Source organism: Oryx dammah, unplaced genomic scaffold (assembly GCF_014754425.2).
Source record: "Oryx dammah isolate SB20612 unplaced genomic scaffold, SCBI_Odam_1.1 HiC_scaffold_11229, whole genome shotgun sequence".
NCBI lineage: Eukaryota > Metazoa > Chordata > Mammalia > Artiodactyla > Bovidae > Oryx > Oryx dammah.
In genome coordinates this window covers 1,614,760-1,633,148 of record NW_024080622.1, presented here as the reverse complement: position 1 = coordinate 1,633,148, position 18,389 = coordinate 1,614,760, and the positions used below count along the sequence as shown (strand labels likewise).

Genomic DNA, 18,389 nt, shown 5'->3' with positions numbered 1-18,389 from the left:
TAGTTTGTTTTTAATCTTTTTCTTAGTGTAAAAGTTTACTTGTGTATCTGTACAAACATGTATTGCAATTAGCAGTGATTTCATTTCCATGGATTTCTTAAAGACTGCAGTGTGCAGCAAGTTTAGAGGATGGGAATAAGAGACAACCTGTAGAAAATGTTGCCTTTCAGCCTCATTGGAGAGGGGACCACAAGCACAGCTAAAAGGCATAGAATCAGGCATCAGGAAAGTCAGTTCTGGTTTGGATTCACTAGGTCTCAATCCGTAAGAGGGGGCCAGTGCTGTCTGTTCTGCCAACTGCATATGGATCTTTCGAGGATTAACTGTTAGACTGGATTGAAAAACCTTTTGACATAGAAAATGCCATAAAAATATTTAATACGCTTCTGATGCAGGAGGAAGCCAGTTCTGACACCATGTTGGACATTGTTTCTTTGACTTGCTTTTCATTGCTTTTGTTGTTATAGTCGTATTTAACAGCTTGTCTGGAGGACCCTGCGCCTCTGCCTGACTGTAAATTGCCTCTGTTTAGCTCACAGAGAGAGCAATTGCCCCAACCTACCTGGTGGCTCAGACAGTAAAGAATCCACCTGCAAGGCCAGAGACCTGGGTCTGATCCTTGGTTTGGGAAGATCCCCTAGAGAAGGGAACAACATACCCACTCCAGTATTCTGGCCTGGAGAATTCCATGGACAGAAGGGCCTGTCAGGCTACAGTCCATGGGGTAGCGAAGAGTCAGACATGACTGAGTGAATTTCACTTTCTTCACCTGTGAATAGAAGAGATTAACGCACCCCTTCCAAAGGCTGGCTGTCCATTCCCTGGGAGATGTTTGCAAGACTGAACACCCTTTCACTTAACTTACCCACTGTCTCTCCCTCTCTATTTTGCTCCTCTATAGAATGCTATTGGTTATTGATGCTTAGAGGATGCAATTTATGGGTTCAAAGAGAGTGCATCAAAGAGAGAAACTGAAGACTGCTTAAATTTCTTTTGCTGTTTTTGTTAATCTTTTCATCTCTTCTAATGTGAGCTAAGTCTTTGTGACTTTGATCAACTGTGAGATCTTTTCTTTGTTTGTTTCAAAGAGAATCAGGATTTCTTAACTCCTGAAAATCTTCAGATTCAAATTCTTTTTCTTTCTTTCTGCTTTTGGTCATATTATGTGACTGTGGAAAATTCTTAAAGAGATGGTAATGCCAGACCACCTTACCTGCCTCCTAAGAAACCTGTATGCAGGTCAAGAAACAACATTTAGAATACCGGACATGGAACAATGGACTGGTTCCAACTTGGGAAAGGAGCACTTTAAGCTGTATATTGTCACCTTGTTTATTTAAATTATATACAGAATACATCATGCAAAATGCTGGGCTGGATGAAGCACAAGCTGGAATCAAGATTACCAGGAGAAGTACCAATAACCTCAGATATGCAGATGACACCACCCATATGGCAAAAGGGGAAGAGGAACTAAAGAACCTCTTAATGAAAATGAAAGAGGAGAGTAAAAAAGCTGGCTTAAAACTCACCATTCAAAAAACTAAGATCATGGCAACCAGTCCCATCACTTCATGGCAGATAGATGAGGAAACAATGGAAACAGTGTGGGACTTTATTTTGGGGGCTCCAAAATCACTGCAGATGGTGATGGCAGCCATGAAATTAAAAGACACTTGCTCCTTGGAAGAAAAGCCATGACCAACCTAGACAGTATATAAAAAAGCAGAGACATTACTTTGCTGATAAACGTCTGACTAGTCAAGGCTATGGTTTTTCCAGTGGTCATGTATGGATGTGAGAGTTGGACTGTAAAGAAAGCTGAGCACTGAAGAGTTGATGCTTTTGAACTGTGGTGTTGGAGAAGACTCTTGAGAGTTCCTTGGACTGCAAGGAGATCCAACCAGTCCATTCTGAAGCCCTGGGATTTCCTTGGAGGGAATGATGCTGAAGCTGAAACTCCAGTACTTTGGCCATCTCATGCGAAGAGTTGACTCATTGGAAAACACTCTGATGCTGGGAGGGATTGGGGGCAGGAGGAGAAGGGGACGACCAAGGATGAGATGGCTGGATGGCATCACGGACTCGATGGACGTGAGTCTGAGTGAACTCCAGGAGTTGGTGATGGACAGGGAGGCCTGGCGTGCTGCGATTCATGGGGTCGCAAAGAGTCAGACATGACTGAGCGATTGAACTGAACTGAATTGAACAGATGACCAGATCTCTTCCCCAGCCTCCCCTTCAGGGATCTCACAAATAAACTGTGAGAATAACATAGCATCTAAAAATGATCACAAGGAGTCGACAATCCTGCACACAGTGCGGGATGGTGATGACTCTAACCACCTTTCTCAATGATCAACTGAGATTACTTCCCCTTTTCCCCTTGAAAGTCTTTCATGGCCACACAGAAACTTCAGAGATGGTTTTGGGTCATGAGTCCACCTTTCCCCCAGATTGCTGGCTTTTTGATTAGAGCAACTATTTCCCTTCTAACATCACTCACTCCTTGTATCCAGATCTGAGTTTGGTAACAAAGTCACCAACCCATAAACTTGAGGGTAAAATGAATGTTGATTATTTTAAGTCATTGAACTTTGTTAACATAGAATTATTGTGTTAATAGATAGCTAATATATCATAGCAAGATGATCAATAAATGCTTATGGACTCAAATAAAATTTTAAATACACTTAGATGCCTCTTCTTTGTCTGTATTTTCCTTACCTTCCAGTACTAGACTGGATACAAAATAAAAACTCACAGCTTGGGATGTAGACAGCAAGTTGAAGGAGTCCTGGTGGTTTACATGAGACTACTATATTAGATTTTCCAGTTCTTCTCAAAAACCTCCTAATTTTTTGCCTAAACAACATCAGCAGTGGCAAACATCTCAGCTATAAGTCCACGGGACTCTCAAGACTCTTCTCCAACATCACAGTTCAAAAGCATCAATTCTTCGGCGCTCAGCCCTCCTCACAGTCCAACTCTCACATCCATACATGACTACTGGAAAAACCATAGCCTTGACTAGACGGACCTTAGTCAGCAAACTAATGTCTCTGCTTTTGAATATGCTATCTAGGTTGGTCATAACTTTTCTTCCAAGGAGTAAGCGTCTTTTAATTTCATGGCTGCAGTCACCATCTGCAGTGATTTTGGAGCCCCAAAAAATAAAGTCTGACACTGTTTCCACTGTTTCCCCATCTATTTCCCATAGAGTGATGGGACTGGATGCCATGATCTTCATTTTCTGAATGTTGAGCTTTAAGCCAACTTTTTCACTGTCCTCTTTCACTTTCATCAAGAGGCTTTTTAGTTCCTCTTCACTTTCTGCCATAAGGGTGGTGTCATCTGCATATCTGAGGTTATTGATATTTCTCCCGGCAATCTTGATTCCATCTTCTGCTTCTTCCAGCCCAGCGTTTCTCATGATGTCCTCTGCATAGAAGTTAAATAAGCAGGGGGACTATATACAGCCTTGATGTATTCCTTTTCCTATTTGGAACCAGTCTGTTGCTCCATGTCCAGTTGTAACTGTTGCTTCCTAACCTGCATACAGATTTCTAAAGAGGCAGGTCAGATGGTCTGGTATTCCCATCTCTTTCAGAATTTTCCACAGTTTATTGTGATCCACACAGTCAAAGGCTTTGTCTGTTAGTTACGTATTATTCATTTCTATTTCTTTGATCTAAGTAAAGAACCAACAGATCAGGCAAAATATTCTGTGATCAAAAATTTGAAAGGTGTGTTTGGGCTAGAGTTTAGTTAAAATATAAATTTGCTAAAGTAACAAGACAAAAAAAGACCTCCTGCAGAGAGATCTTTCCCTTAAAGAGCCCTTTCCTGAAAAAATAAAGCAGCCCACAGCTTTGGATGGCTGGTTGTCCTAGTCTCAGCTGAGATCTCTCAGTGGGATTTGATGACTGAGTAGCTATGGAGGGTAACTTCAGGAAGAAGACCCATTCAGCTCTGAATATTTGAACATGATTAACTAAAGAGGTAGATGTTAGTAGGTAGAAATTTTGCAGTCAGAAAAAATTAGGGCATGGGGAGCACAATTTAGAACATTTATTTTGTATAGTCTTGATCTTTTGCTTTTATTTTCCTTATATCAGAAATTGTTAAAAATGCAGAACTTGATAATGCTACAACCCGACTAATGTTAAAGTATATTTTTAATGTGCAACAGCAAATTATCAAAGGTTTACATAAAGTGAAGGAATCATCTTTTTGCTTCACCTTAATATTTGTTTCACCTTTATCACTTGGTGTTCCTTTTAAATTGTTTCAGTAATTTTTCTGTTTTTCTTTCATTGTCATCTTTGATGTCATCAGTTGGTGAAAGCATCCAAGGATCACAGTATTTTGGACCTGAAAGGGACCTTGAAACCATTTAGTCAACTATCACTGATGTAGGAAGGAAATGAAGCCCCTGTGGATTTGTACCAACTAATGTGAGAGAGTAGCTGGAAGCACAGAGATAGAATCCTAGACTCTTGCTTCCTATGCTAGTGGTTTCCTCAGTGGTTCAGTTTTGTTGGCATGTTCTCTGTCTTTGCAGGGAAAATAGTGGAGAATTTAACTGAAGTTGAAAATTATCAGTGATGATATTTGCATAGTTCCTTGTGTTTGTAAGGTACACTCAGCTATATTAGCCTGTGATTGAAATGAGTAGCTGAGGTAATCTGATATTATGGTTAAGTATTAGTTCTAATTTTTCAGTATCTTCCTCTATTGAAAAGGAGTTATAATGTTCTTCCTCAAGGAATTCTTGAAATTACAAAGAAATTGTAAAGGGATTAGTATATTTATAACACTTATGTTTGTGTCTGACATATTGTTTACTATTTTTACTATTGTTAATATTTCTGGTTGTTTGGTTCTAATTCACAGGTATTGTGGACTAAGGGGGGAAAATTCTACTATCCAATTTTTATGGTAGGAAGGAGAGGGAAAGGAATTGCAGAAAATTCAGCTCTCTGTATGAACTTAGGACTCTCAGCTTCTGACCTAGTGTTTACCAGGAAAGGGGACCATGTCATTTTGGCTCATTTTCTCATTTAATTTTGGTCAACAGCTGGAAACGGAGATCTTGAAAGGTCATTTTTTTTCAACCACTGTTCTCTGTATCATCCTAGGCTTTGTTACATTTTAAGACTAAATTATTTGCTACTTTTTTTGGAAATAGAATTTTTCATGGAGGAAGAATTTCCAAACAAAGGGGTTCTTTTAAATATATCTCACTGAACTAGCCATCCTATTGAGCTTTCAGTGAAACAAAATACCAATTACCTAAGTTTGACTTCTAAAACCCTGTGATTTGTTTCATAGACAGGAAAGTGCTCCTAATTTTTCCACTGTGTTAAAATAAACAAGCAACAGGGGGAACCTGAGAAGTGTAGTTTCTCAAAACAGGCCAATCCAAGATGGGCTTTTTCATTCAGATGTGTTGCCACTTCAGCCCTTTTCCTTCCCACTCTGTCCATTCCTTTGCCTTCCTGCTGCCAATTATCCACATCCTGTCAAGGAATAGTAGAAATATCCACAGTTGGTCTTTGTTGAATTGGTCTGAAAATGATAGTGATGGCAAAACTAAGGAAAGGCCCAGAACAGTGCTTTAACCTTTTTGGAATCACAGACCCGAGCTGACACTGAAGATCAAAGCCAAGGACTTTGCCTCAGAGAAATGCACAGATGCAAACATACGTGAAATCTCATGTTCAGTTTCAGGAGGTAATAGACTCTCTCAAGCCCATTTTAGGGTGGAAGAGATCATCAGTGTTATAAAAGCTGACAGTATCCCTGACCTTCCTCCTCGCCTGCTCTCTCTTGGGGGCTAAAGGAGACTAAAGTGCTTGGGGGTGCATCCAGTCCAGAGCTTGCTAAAAGGTGACTGTGAATTGCTTTTTGGAAAAAGAAAACGAAAGCAAGAAGGAAGGGCTCTGCCTTGGAGTGATACTGTTTCCTCCTTACAGAGCCACTTGGACACATTTAGCTGTTATAAAATGGGAAGCACATGTATTTTGTAAGGAGTTCAAGTTAGACATTTTTTTGTGAGATACTAACCCACTCAGGTCTCACAAATGAAGCTTTCTTTTTGTAGAACATCCTTACTGTGTGAAGATAACACATTCATATACAGATTTTAAGAAATTCTTGAGGCGGATACCTTTGAGGAAAAATTAAACTAAAAAAAGTTAAAAAAAAAAAAAAGGTGAAAGGGGGCCAGGGAAATAAGGACGAGGTGGGAAATATTTGCTGGATTATGTGGTTTGCTTTTTTTTCCCTACAGTTTGTACTTTAAAATACAGAAATTTGTCTGTAGGCGAAAAGGATTTGCTTTAGTTGTCCTGGGGAATTTTGTTGACAAGTTCCTCTTCCTTCCTTTTGATCGTCTTTATTAAAACCAACCAATCACATGTGTTCTGTGTGGACATACAGTGCTTCCAGTTTGTACAAGTGGCAGATGCAGGCTCCACGTAAGTTGCTGCCCCTAAAGAAGTGGCATTCTCATTACCTGGTTTGGTTCCAAGGGTCATAGGCACATGAAGTAAGTTTCCGTTGCATATTCATGAGCTCTGATCTGACCACTGATGCTTAATAACTTTGTTTTTGTCCTGTTGTTGTTTAGTCACTCGGTCCTGTCTGACTCTTTTGCAGCCTCATGGACTGTAGTCTGCCAGGCTCCTCTGTCCATGGGATTTCCAGACAAGAATTCCAGAGTGGGTTGCCATGCCCTCCTCCAGCGGATCTTCCTGAGCCAGGGATTGAACCTGTATCTCCTGCATTGCCAGGCGGATTTTTTACTATTGAGCCTCTGGGGAAGCCCAATAACTTTAACTTTGTTACGTTGGATAAATTACTTAATCTCATACAACCTTAGCATCTTTTTTTTTTAGGGGTAAAATATTTGTGAGATGTTTTGTGGATGAAAGACATTGTCCCTCTCAAGTTACATTCAGTAGGCAAATGAACTCTTATTTTGTTTAGGATCATCCTTGTAACTAGGGTCATCATATATTAATAGTTGCCAGAATGCCTCTGTTATTTGGGGTTAGATAGGATAGTAATATATAACTGTAGCTAACTGTACTAGATTGTATTCCCTGTATTAATGTACAACTTACTATTCTTTACAACTTTCCTATGAAGTAGACACTACTCCACTTGTCTAAAATCTTCCATACAGAAAGAAGCAGAGCTGGGGATTGAAACCTGCGTGGTGTGTTCCAGAAACCATGCTCTTAGTGGCTATATTTTCCATCCTTCTTTTGAGCAAGAGCCTATTCACATTGAAAAGAAAACGTTACATGTAGTGGACTCTGACACTTATTTGATATGCTTTTTCTTTTCTGTTTCAGGTATCTGACAGCAAGCAGCAATAGAAATTTCCTGCTTACCATGAGGCCCTTCTTAAAAAGGGCCACTTTGGTCATAAGTTATGTAAGTATATATATGGTTTTGAAATATCTAATAAGAAATATTTTACTTTGACTTAGAGATATGATCCAGATTGTTTAATAGAATCAGCAAATGAGCCTAACAATATGATCTTAAGATCAAACAGTTTACATACAATAAATGTTACAAAGCCTTGGAATGTAAATATGGAAGCATTCTAGGGATATGTGAGTTCAGTGACACCAACAACATGAACTGTACTTTGTGAGTCCTTTTTAGGATGCTGGTGCTGAATTGTTTCTGCAACACAAACCTGGCTGTATCAATAATCCGTTCCTGTATTACAAAACACCTAAGATGTAGTGGCTTAAAACAAAACCACCATATTAGCTTCCCTAAATGCTTTAGTTTGGGTCACATCCAGCTGGCTGGTTCTTCTATATTTTTGGCTGGGGTTACTCAAGCAAGTTTGTGCAGTTATGAGTCAGAGCAGGTAACCTCTCTGTGATAACTCTTCCTCTTAGGCCTCTCTCTGTGGCTACTCTCTCTAGTTAGATGGACAGGATCTTTTTACAACCTGACAACTGGATTCTGCTGCTGCTCAGTCGCTTCAGTTGTGTCCCACTCTGTGCAACCCCATAGACGACAGCCCACCAGGCTCTGCCATCCCTGGGATTCTCCAGGCAAGAACACTGGAGTGGGTTGCCATTTCCTTCTTCAATGCAGGAAAGTGAAAAGTGAAAGTGAAGTTGCTCAGTTGTGTCCATCTCTTAGCGACCCTGCAGACTGCAGCCAACCAGGTTCCTAATATTGCAAGACCTGTGAAGTTTCCACTAGATTCTTTTGTTCAGTACAAGTCACAAGACCAGATTTAAAGGAAGAGGAAGTTGACTCCACTCTTGATAGGAAGAGCAAATAGAAGGTGCATTCAGAAAAGATAGAGGTTCTTGGTCCTGATCTTCAGTGACTATCACATTGGTCATATTCTTACACAGTGTAATGCTTCTATTCAAAGAAATTAGGAGATCAGTCTCTTTTGCTGTTGCTGTTTTTCATAAATTGTAAGTCCAGATTTATAGTAAAGTTTGATAGGAAACTTATGAAAATGTTTTTGAATTGTAATATTAACAATTAATCATATTTTAAATCAATCATATTTTAAATCAATCATATTTTAAATCAACCTTAAGGCATGTTTAAGCACTGCAGATGGTGACTGCAGCCATGAAATGAAAAGACACTTGCTCCTTGGAAGAAAACCTATAACCAACCTAGACAGCATATTAAAAAGCAGAGACATTACTTTGCCAACAAAGGTCTGTCTAGTCAAAGCGATGGTTTTTCCAGTAGTCGTGTGGATGTGAGAGTTGGACTATAAAGAAAACTGAGTATCGAAGAGTTGATGCTTTTGAAGTGTGGTGTTGGAGAAGACTCTTAAGAGTCCCTTGGCCTGCAAAGAGATCCAACCAGTCTATCCTAAAGGAAATCAGTCCTGAATATTCATTGGAAGTACTTATGCTGAAGCTGAAACTCCAATGCCTTGGCCACCTGATGAGAAGAACTGACTCAATGGAAAAGACCCTGATGCTGGGAAAGATTGAAGGCAGGAGGAGAAGGGGACGATAGAGGATGAGATGGTTGGATGGCATCACCAACTCAATGGACATGAGTTTGAGTAGGCTCTGGAAGTTAGTGAAGGACAAGGAAGCTTGGCATGCTGCAATCCATGGGGTCGCAAAGAGTTGGATACAACTGAGCAAGTGAACTGATCATTTCAACTGAACTGAAGCAAGAAGGTGTGCAAAAACTGAATGAGTTGGAGAGCTTTGATTGGACAATTTCAGCAAGAGGGGCAGAAGGTTTCTCCAAAGAATGCCCCAGTATCTTTGCATAGAATAAAGACAATTCAACTTTCATTTCAGAAGTGATTTGTATCTTTGTGGTGTTTGGGAATGCAAGAACTTGACAGTACTGCTGTGATGCCCTGTATTTCCTGCTATAGGGCAGTTAATTCACTTAGGCAGTTAACAGAGAGGTAGAAAGCTTTTCATAAATCTCTTGAGTCTTAATTGCCTTCAGTTCAAAACTACCTATATGCCAAAGTAGCATATTTTGGGATGACATATTCTGTTACCTCTCAGCAGTTTAGGGAATTCATATTCTTTCAGGATACTTTTCCTGTTACTTTTATAGTTGACATTTTCCATTACAATATCTTTAAAATTTCAAATTTAGTTTATGTGAGTGTTAATTAAAATGATTTTTAATTTCTTCTTAGGCATTATTTACTGCTGATATGCTTTTGACTGACACTATATGTTCACTTTAGATTTTTGGATTTGGGGTCACTTATATAAAAAAGCATTCATGAAATAAGTCAGTGATATTCCTTGGAAAAACTCCAGCCTTAATTCCCTCCTCATATTAATCTTTTAGCTTTTAGTGAAGCAGAGATTTCCCTCTGACTCTGACAGACACAACATAATTGGTTCTACTAAAATGAGAATTATATTTAGAAGGTCTGTGTGGGTGAATTCTATAAACAAATGTCATCCCTACTGAAGTGTCTTTGGCCTCTGGTTTTCTCAGCCCATCTTTGGAATGGGATAGCATCATTCAGTGATAAAATTCCATTAAGTGACACAAAAGTTGTTTTTGGGGGTTGTTGAAATAACTCTGTGTGGGTAGTCTGCTTCAGAGCATTTGAGGGTTGGAACATTTCCAAATGTGTTTATTCAGGACACAGAGGTATCTTCTACCACAGCTGAAGTTAAGTTTCATGGGGTTGTATGAGAGCAGTGGTTAAGACACAGGGCATTGGAGACCAGTGACTTGAGTCCAACTCCTAGATCCTATAGTTTATTAACTGTTAGATTCTGGGCAGATTACCTTTAAGCTTCAGATTACTCATCTTCCTATTGGACTGGTAGGCCTCAGGTGGAAGGATCCTTATAGTAAGTCCCCTACATATGAATGAGTTCCATTCCAAGAGCATGCTCCTTAAGTCCACTTTTTTGTAAGTCCAACAAAGTTAGCCTAGGTACCCAGCTAGGCTATATAGTACTGTACAGTGATAGGTTTATACTTTTCATGCAAATAATACTTTTAAAAAACACAAAAAATAAGGGAAACACTTTTAATCTTATAGTACATTGAAAAGTACAGTAGTACCATACAACAGCTGGCATACAGGGGCATTGAGTGAACAGGCAAGAAGAGTACTGCCTGGAGGAGGGAGAGGAGGTGGAAGATGGTACTGTACTACTGATTTTTATACAATACTATACAGTTGTTTATTTTAAAAGAATAAGAACCAAATATAAGTTTAGATTATCTTAGTGATTATATATTAATATTCCTAAAGAGTGGCTTCCCACGTGGCTCGGTAATAAAGAATCCACCTGCCAATGCAGGAGACATGGGTTCGATCCCAGGGTCAGAAAGATACCCTGGAGAAGGAAATAGCAACCCACTCTAGTGTTCTTGCCTGGAAAACCCCATGGACAGAGGAGCCTGGCAGGCTACAGTCCATGGGGTTTCAAACAATTGGACATGACTTAGCAACTAGAAAACAAAAAAAGTACACAAAAGCACAACCACTCATGGAGGATGCACACACGTGACATGTACACCAGACATGTGAACTAACTTATGTGATTAGACATGCAAATGCATGTTCACATCCTTGAAATTTCACAACTTGAAGGTTCTTACGTAGGGGACTTTGTTGTTGTTCAGTCACTAAATCACACCCCACTCCTTGCAACCCCATGGACTGCAGCACACCAAGCTCCTCTGTCCTTCATTTGCTGTTGGATAGCAATGGATAACACTGACAGATGTTATTTAGTTTTGTGTGCCTTTCCCTCGTCACCTTCATTGTTTTCTCTCCCCTCTACCTATTTCCATCTTTTCTACTCATCTTCAATATAGAATTTTGTAAAAATGCTCACTAAAAAATGTGTTTGTAGGACAAAATATTTGTAAAGCATCTGAAAGTGTTTTCCAGAAAAGCAGGGCTTATTTCCAACAAGCAACAATTTTCTCAGCGAATCTTCCTTTTTCCAAAGGTGATCATTGTTCTGTACTTTCGTCTGTGGATAATGGGAGGATCTATGCCCCTCTTTTCAGAGCAGGATAATCCAGCTTCATTTTCGCCTTACATTCTTACAAGGTCAGTAGAAGTGAATTTTTTTAACTTTACTTGGTATTTATCTGATTGTTTTAAGTAATCTTAAATGATATATTGGCTTTGCATTTTAAGGAAAGAAAGGTTGTGTTCTAGTCAGGGTGTATGGAAAAAAGTAACCACTGTTTAGACATTTGGAATTCTTTTCAACAAATGGTGCTGTTTTATCAATATTATTATAATTTTGTCATTATTATTGTTCTCATATTGGTATCAATTTTATTGAGCACATAATAATAAATATCTATTGAGTGTCTCATAAGGCAAACATTATAGAACAAGTACTGAGAGGTGTTTAGAGGTTAACTGGACATCATAACTATTTGTAAGATTGAAATCAGTGGGAAAGTTGAAAGTAACAAATAGAAATGAGCAACAATTTTTGCTAAGATACAGTCAGTTATATATAACCATTTGTCCTTATGAGATTTAAGATAGGGGAGTAAGAAGTGATGATGACCAGTGGATTTTGCTCATTTTAATTCCTTATCCAAACTGCTGTGATATACTTCTGAGGCTCTCAGATATAATTATATTTGACAGTTTTCATAACATTTCTTGAGGATGTATTATTGCTATAATATTTGTACATTAAGGTTCAGTTGAGTTCAGTTCAGTCGCTCAGTCGTGTCCAGCTCTTTGCGACCCCATGAATCGCAGCACACCAGGCCTCCCTGTCCATCACCAGCTCCCGGAGTTCACTCAGACTCATGTCCATCGAGTCAGTGATGCCATCCAGCCATATCATCCTCTGTGGTCCCCTTCTCCTCCTGCCCCCAATCCCTCCCAGCATCAGAGTCTTTTCCAATGAGTCAACTCTTTGCATGAGGTGGCCAAAGTACTGGAGTTTCAACTTCAGCATCATTCCCTCCAAAGAAATCCCAGGGCTGATCTCCTTCAGAATGGACTGGTTGGATCTCCTTGCAGTCCAAGGGACGCTCAAGAGTCTTCTCCAACACCACAGTTCGAAAGCATCAATTCTTTGGTGCTCAGCTTTCTTCACAGTCCAACTCTCACATCCATACATGACCGTAGGAAGAACCATAGCCTTGACTAGATGGACCTTTGTTGGAAAAGTAATGTCTGTGCTTTTGAATATGCTATCTAGGTTGCTCATAACTTTTCTTCCAAGGAGTAAGCATCTTTTAATTTCATGGCTGCAGTCACTATCTGCAGTGATTTTGGGGCCCCCCAAAATAAAGTCATCCACTGTTTCCACATCTATTTCCCATGAAGTGATGGGATCGGATGCCATGATCTTCATTTTCTGAATGTTGAGCTCTAAGCCAACTTTTTCACTCTCTACTTTCACTTTCATCAAGAGGCTTTTTAGTTCCTCTTCACTTTCTGCCATAACGGTGGTGTCATCTGCATATCTGATGTTATTGCTTTTTCTCCCAGCAATCTTGATTCCAGCTTGTGCTTCTTCCAGCCCAGCGTCTCTCATGATGTACTCTGCATATGAGTTAAATAAGCAGGGTGACAATATACAGCCTTGACGTACTCCTTTTCCTATTTGGAACCAATCTGTTGTTCTGTGTCCAGTTCTAACTGTTGCTTCCTGACCTGCATACAGATTTCTCAAGAGGCAGGTCAGGTGGTCTGGTATTCCCATCTCTTTCAGAATTTTCCACACTTTATTGTGATCCCCACAGTCAAAGGCTTTGGTATAGTCAATAAAGCAGAAATAGATGTTTTTCTGGAACTCTCTTGCTTTTACCATGATCCAGCAGATGTTGGCAATTTGATCTCTGGTTCCTCTGCCTTTTCTAAAACCAGCTTGAACATCTGGAAGTTCACGGTTCATGTATTGCTGAAGCCTGGCTTGGAGAATTTTGAGCATTACTTTACTAGCGTGTAGGATGAGTGCAATTGTGCAATAGTTTGAGCATTCTTTGGCATTGCCTTTCTTTGGGAATGGAATGAAAACTGACCTTTTCCAGTCCTGTGGCCACTGCTGAGTTTTCCAAATTTGCTGGCATATTGAGTGCAGCACTTTCATGGCATGATCTTTCAGGCTTTGAAATAGCTCAACTGGAATTCCATGACCTCCACTAGCTTTGTTCTTGGTGATGCTTCCTAAGGCCCACTTGACTTCACATTCCAGGATGTCTGGCTCTAGGTGAGTGATCACACCATCATGATTATCTGGGTCATGAAGATCTTTTTTGTACAGTTCTGTGTATTCCTGCCACCTCTTCTTAATATCTTCTGCTTCTGAACATTACTGTTCTTAAATTTTCATAGTTTCATATACTTTTTTAATATTTAATAATTTTCATATTAGTAATTTACCTTCTGTTTTTTGTGTTTGCAAAGACATAAATCTTAAACCTTGACTGATAGCATATATATAGTTTAGCTTATTTGTATCTCATAGGTATAGGATATTGTTGAATTTTGTTTTTATAAAGCCAAGCAGTGATTTCTGTTTTATTTCACTTAACTTCCCTTATTTACTTCATATGTTTTAATTGGTAAATTTCCAGGATCTTGCATTTTATATCTTTCTTTAATGTTCTTAGTGTTTTCTACTTTTTAAAGAATATTTTCCATTCATAAAAGATACCTTCCAATTTGATTGATCCTTTTTTATAGTAAATATTGTGTTACAATTGCTTTCATTACTTGCAATATCTATTTGTATTAAAAAATCTTGAATATGCTTTAGAAACCATATGGTATACAGCCTTGAGTGTTGACTTAACCCTTTGAGGTAATCTGCTGCTGCTGCTGCTGCTAAGTCGCTTCAGCTGTGTCTGACTCTGTGTGACCCCATAGATGGCAGCCACTAGGCTCCTGTCCCTGGGATTCTCTGTCCCTGGGATTCTCCAGGCAAGAATACTGGAGTGGGTTGCCATTTCCTTCTCCAATGCATGAAAGTGAAAAGTGAAAGTGAAATCGCTCAGTCGTGCCTGACTCTTAGCGACCCCATGAACTACAGCCTACCAGGCTCCTCCATCCATGGGATTTTCCAGGCAAGAGTACTGGAGTGGGGTGCCATCGCTTTCTCCGTTGAGGTAATCTAGAGGCTTATCAATTGTTGTTTGTTTTATATTTTTCAAAAAATTATTTAATTAGTCCATTTACTAAGCTTGACATCTCTAACCCAGATTTTTATTAATTTTGCAAGCTACTTGTCCTTTTTAAGGTTTCTCTCACTGGCTTTCAATATCTCCAGAGTTCCTTGTCTGGGTATTTTTAGCTCATTGATAAAATGTTTCAGGTTCTGCAGCTCCTTCAGTAGCTATTTACTGCCTTTAAGAGAAAAAAGCAACTTTGCCAGATCCTGTTCTTGCTTATGGCTCCATTTATTTCCCTTAGCCCTCTATTGGTCTCCCTCCAAGCTTTCTTGTCTGATGAATTTAAGTGGTCATTCTTTATAGTTGGATGTAGCCTATTCATCTGGAGACTCAGCATACCAGTGTCCAAAAGCCAAGCTTCACGAAGGAGATAGACAGACGAGAGCTAGAAAAGATTGCTGTCAATTACCAACCAATCATTTCATTCGTAGCTCTGTCCTCAGCAAACACATACCTGCCCCACAGTCCTTGGTGTCTGGACAAGATGCCTTTGGTCTCTGGCTCACTTGTCCTCCTGTCTATACCATCTTAGCTGCCAGAGTAGTCAGGTTGCATTTTTATTCCTGCCAGTGGTAAAAAAAAAAAAAAAATTCTTTGGTGGAACCGCTGGCAGATTTAGGACCTTGGGGGCCGTCATTCACTAGATTCTGCCTTTCACTTGCAGGGTATTTACATATGTTTTCCGAGGCAGCTGATATACCTTTCATCCAGGACTTTCTGTCTGTGAATCCATCTGAGTTTATCTAAGTTTATCTCAGTCACTCAGCTGTGTCCAACCCCTTGTGACCCCACAGACCTGCCAGGCTCCTCTGTTCTTAGAATTTTTCAGGCAGGAATACTGGAATGGGTTGTCATTTCCTATTCCTGAGGATCTTCCCAGTGTCTCCTGGATTGAAGGCAGGTTCTTTCCAATTGAGCCACTGGGGAAGCCAAGTGACTCCTCAGACAGTTCAGTAAGTATAAAGTGATAGAACACCTTTATATTATTTATCTTAAAACAAACAAACACACACATATCTTTTAGTTCTTGTGTTTCATACTTAAAATACTCTGGGACATTTCAGTGATAGTTGCTATAAATGGCCTTTCACATTCCTCTAAGGTAGCTGTATTATAACGGATTCTTTTGAACATCCAGAAAATTGTCTTTAATATCTTTGCTGAGTAAAGTTTGTACACTGCTTGCATAACTGTTTGACTTCTAGTACAATAATGATTTTAAACTGGGTTATCTTAGTCTGTTTCCAGTTCTCTTTTTTTTCTCCCTCTTCTCATCAGCTGTACAATTTAGCTATGACTTGGCTCGCTTTGTGAGTCTATCTTTACCAATTAGAGGATTGTCAGTCAGCTAAGTCTCATTAATGCTTTACCTCTTTTAGTGGATTTGTAAACTGAATAACTTTTATAGCATCTTTGCTTCCATCTTGCAAGGATGAAAGTGAAAAGTGAAAGTGAAGTCACTCAGTCGTGTCCAACTCTTTATGATCCCATGGACTGTAGTTTCCCAGACTCCTCTGTCCATGGGATTTTCCAGGCGAGCATACTAGAATAGGTTGCCATTTCCTTCTCCAGGGGATCTTCCCAACCTAGGGATTGAACTCGGGTCAGGAAGATCCCCTGGAGAAGGGGATTTTAATAACTTCATTATCAGGTGAGAGTTTTCAAACTAGTTTTCTCATCCCTTAATAATTTGTGAAGTTAATGATTACAGATAGTTTTTAAAGTATCCTAAAAGCTTTTAAGGGTTGCTTGGTCAACTCTTTGTTTTCTGGTTTCTTTCAAATGACTTCTTGTGACTTAAGTTATAAGATTCCTTCTCTTTTAGATGATCTGTTTCCATGCATTAGCTAAGAGGAAATACCTGCCATTTTCTGCCTAACAAAACTGATATTCTAAATCATAGTATACTCTTGGGAAACCTTTGTTAAGAAAAAAGTATCTAAGACTTGGAAAAGCAAAGCATGACTGTGGCATTCACTGTGATACAAAGCATTGGCTAACAAACCTAGAGGAATCCAACTCTGGTTGATTGCTACTTACATTCACTGTATTTTACAACCCTGTTCACTTAGAATTTTATGTATAGAAATCTGACAGGTGTGATTATTTCTTTTCTCTCTAGTAGAAAATAAAATTTCAAATGTTAGTTTTATTCTTTGCATATAATTTGCCAATCTCATTACTTTTTACTTTTTTATGAACTGTGAAAACTTTCTGAAATTTACTTTATATAGATACATATATATTTATGTTTCTGGAGTTCAGTTCAGTTCAGTCTGACTCAGTTCAGTTCAGTTTGCTCAGTCATGTCTGACTCTGTGACCCCATGGACTGCAGCAGACTAGGCTTCCATGTACATCACCAACTCCTGGAGCTTGCTCAAAACATGTCCATTGAATTGGTGATGCCACCCAACCATCTCATCCTCTGTTGTCCCCTTCTCCTTCTGCCTTCAATCTTTCCCAGCATCAGGGTCTTTTCCAATGAATCAGTTCCTCATATCAGATAGCCAAAGTATTGGAGCTTCAGCTTCACCATAGGTCCTTCCAATGAATATTCAGAACTGTATTTCTTATATAAACTCAATTTATATCTGTATTTAATAATAGCTTTATTGAGATATCATTTATATGCCATACAATTCATCTATCTCCAATGTACAGTTTGGTCATTCTCAGTATACTTACAAAGTTTAGTGCAACCATCACCACAATCAAATTTAAAGCATCTCCCCAGAAAGAAACCTCATATCCATTAGCAGCCACTTCCCATTTCAGTCCAGTCCCCCAACCCTAGGCAACCACTGATCTATTTTTATCTCTATAGAATTATCTCTGTAGAGTTACTTATTCTGGACATGAACCAGTGAAATTATATGAAATGTGATCTTTCGTACAGACTTCTTTTACCTAGGAAAATGTGTTGAAGATTCATCATGTTATAGCATACATAGATAAGTATTTTTTTTAATTCCACAGTAGTATGCCATTGCATGGATATATCACTTTTTATTTGCTCATTCATCTGTTGATGGACATTTGGTTTGTTTCTACTTTTTGGCTGTTACATATACTGCTGCTGTGAACATTCATGCACAAGTTTTTGTTTGAATATAAGTTTTCATTTCCCTTATATATGTAGTTAGGAATATAATTGCCAGATCATATATGTTAACACTGTATTTTACTTTCTGAAGTACTGTGATACTGTTTACCAAAACAATCTCTACCAGTAGTATATGAGCATTCTGGTTTCTCTACATCCTCTTCAACACTTGTCTTTTGACACTGTTTTTGTTGTTGTTAATTTGATTATAGCCCTACAAGTGGCATGAAATGGCATCTTATTGTGGTTTTGATTTGCATTTCCCTGGTGAGAGTGACATAGACAACCTTTGTATGTGCATGTTAGTCATTTCTATATCTTCTTTGGAGAAATGTCTATTCAGATCCTTTGACCAGTTTTTAATAGGGTTATTTGTCTTTTTGTTATTGAGTTATAATAGTCTTTATGTATTCTAAATGTGATACTTATATAGTCTATATATATGATTTATAAACATTTTTTACCTTTCTGTGGGTTGTATCACTTTCTTGATGACAAAAGATTTTAACTTTGAAGCAGACACACACACACAAAATGCTTTGAAGCACGAAAGATTTTTAACTTTGATGAAATCCAATTTATCCATTTTTTGGTTGTTGTTCCTTATG

The 18,389-nt window shown here is 38.8% G+C and overlaps 1 protein-coding gene across 1 annotated transcript in view; it reads left to right on the top strand.

The window, feature by feature from the left end:
* LOC120861143 (protein O-mannosyl-transferase TMTC1) overlaps nucleotides 1-18,389 on the top strand; it is a 302,613-nt gene that overhangs the window by 127,203 nt on the left and 157,021 nt on the right. Inside the window, exons 6-7 of the mRNA XM_040236782.1 lie at nucleotides 7,365-7,446; nucleotides 11,475-11,578. Of these exons, the coding sequence (XP_040092716.1) occupies nucleotides 7,365-7,446; nucleotides 11,475-11,578 (186 nt within the window). The remainder of the gene's footprint in view (nucleotides 1-7,364; nucleotides 7,447-11,474; nucleotides 11,579-18,389) is intronic.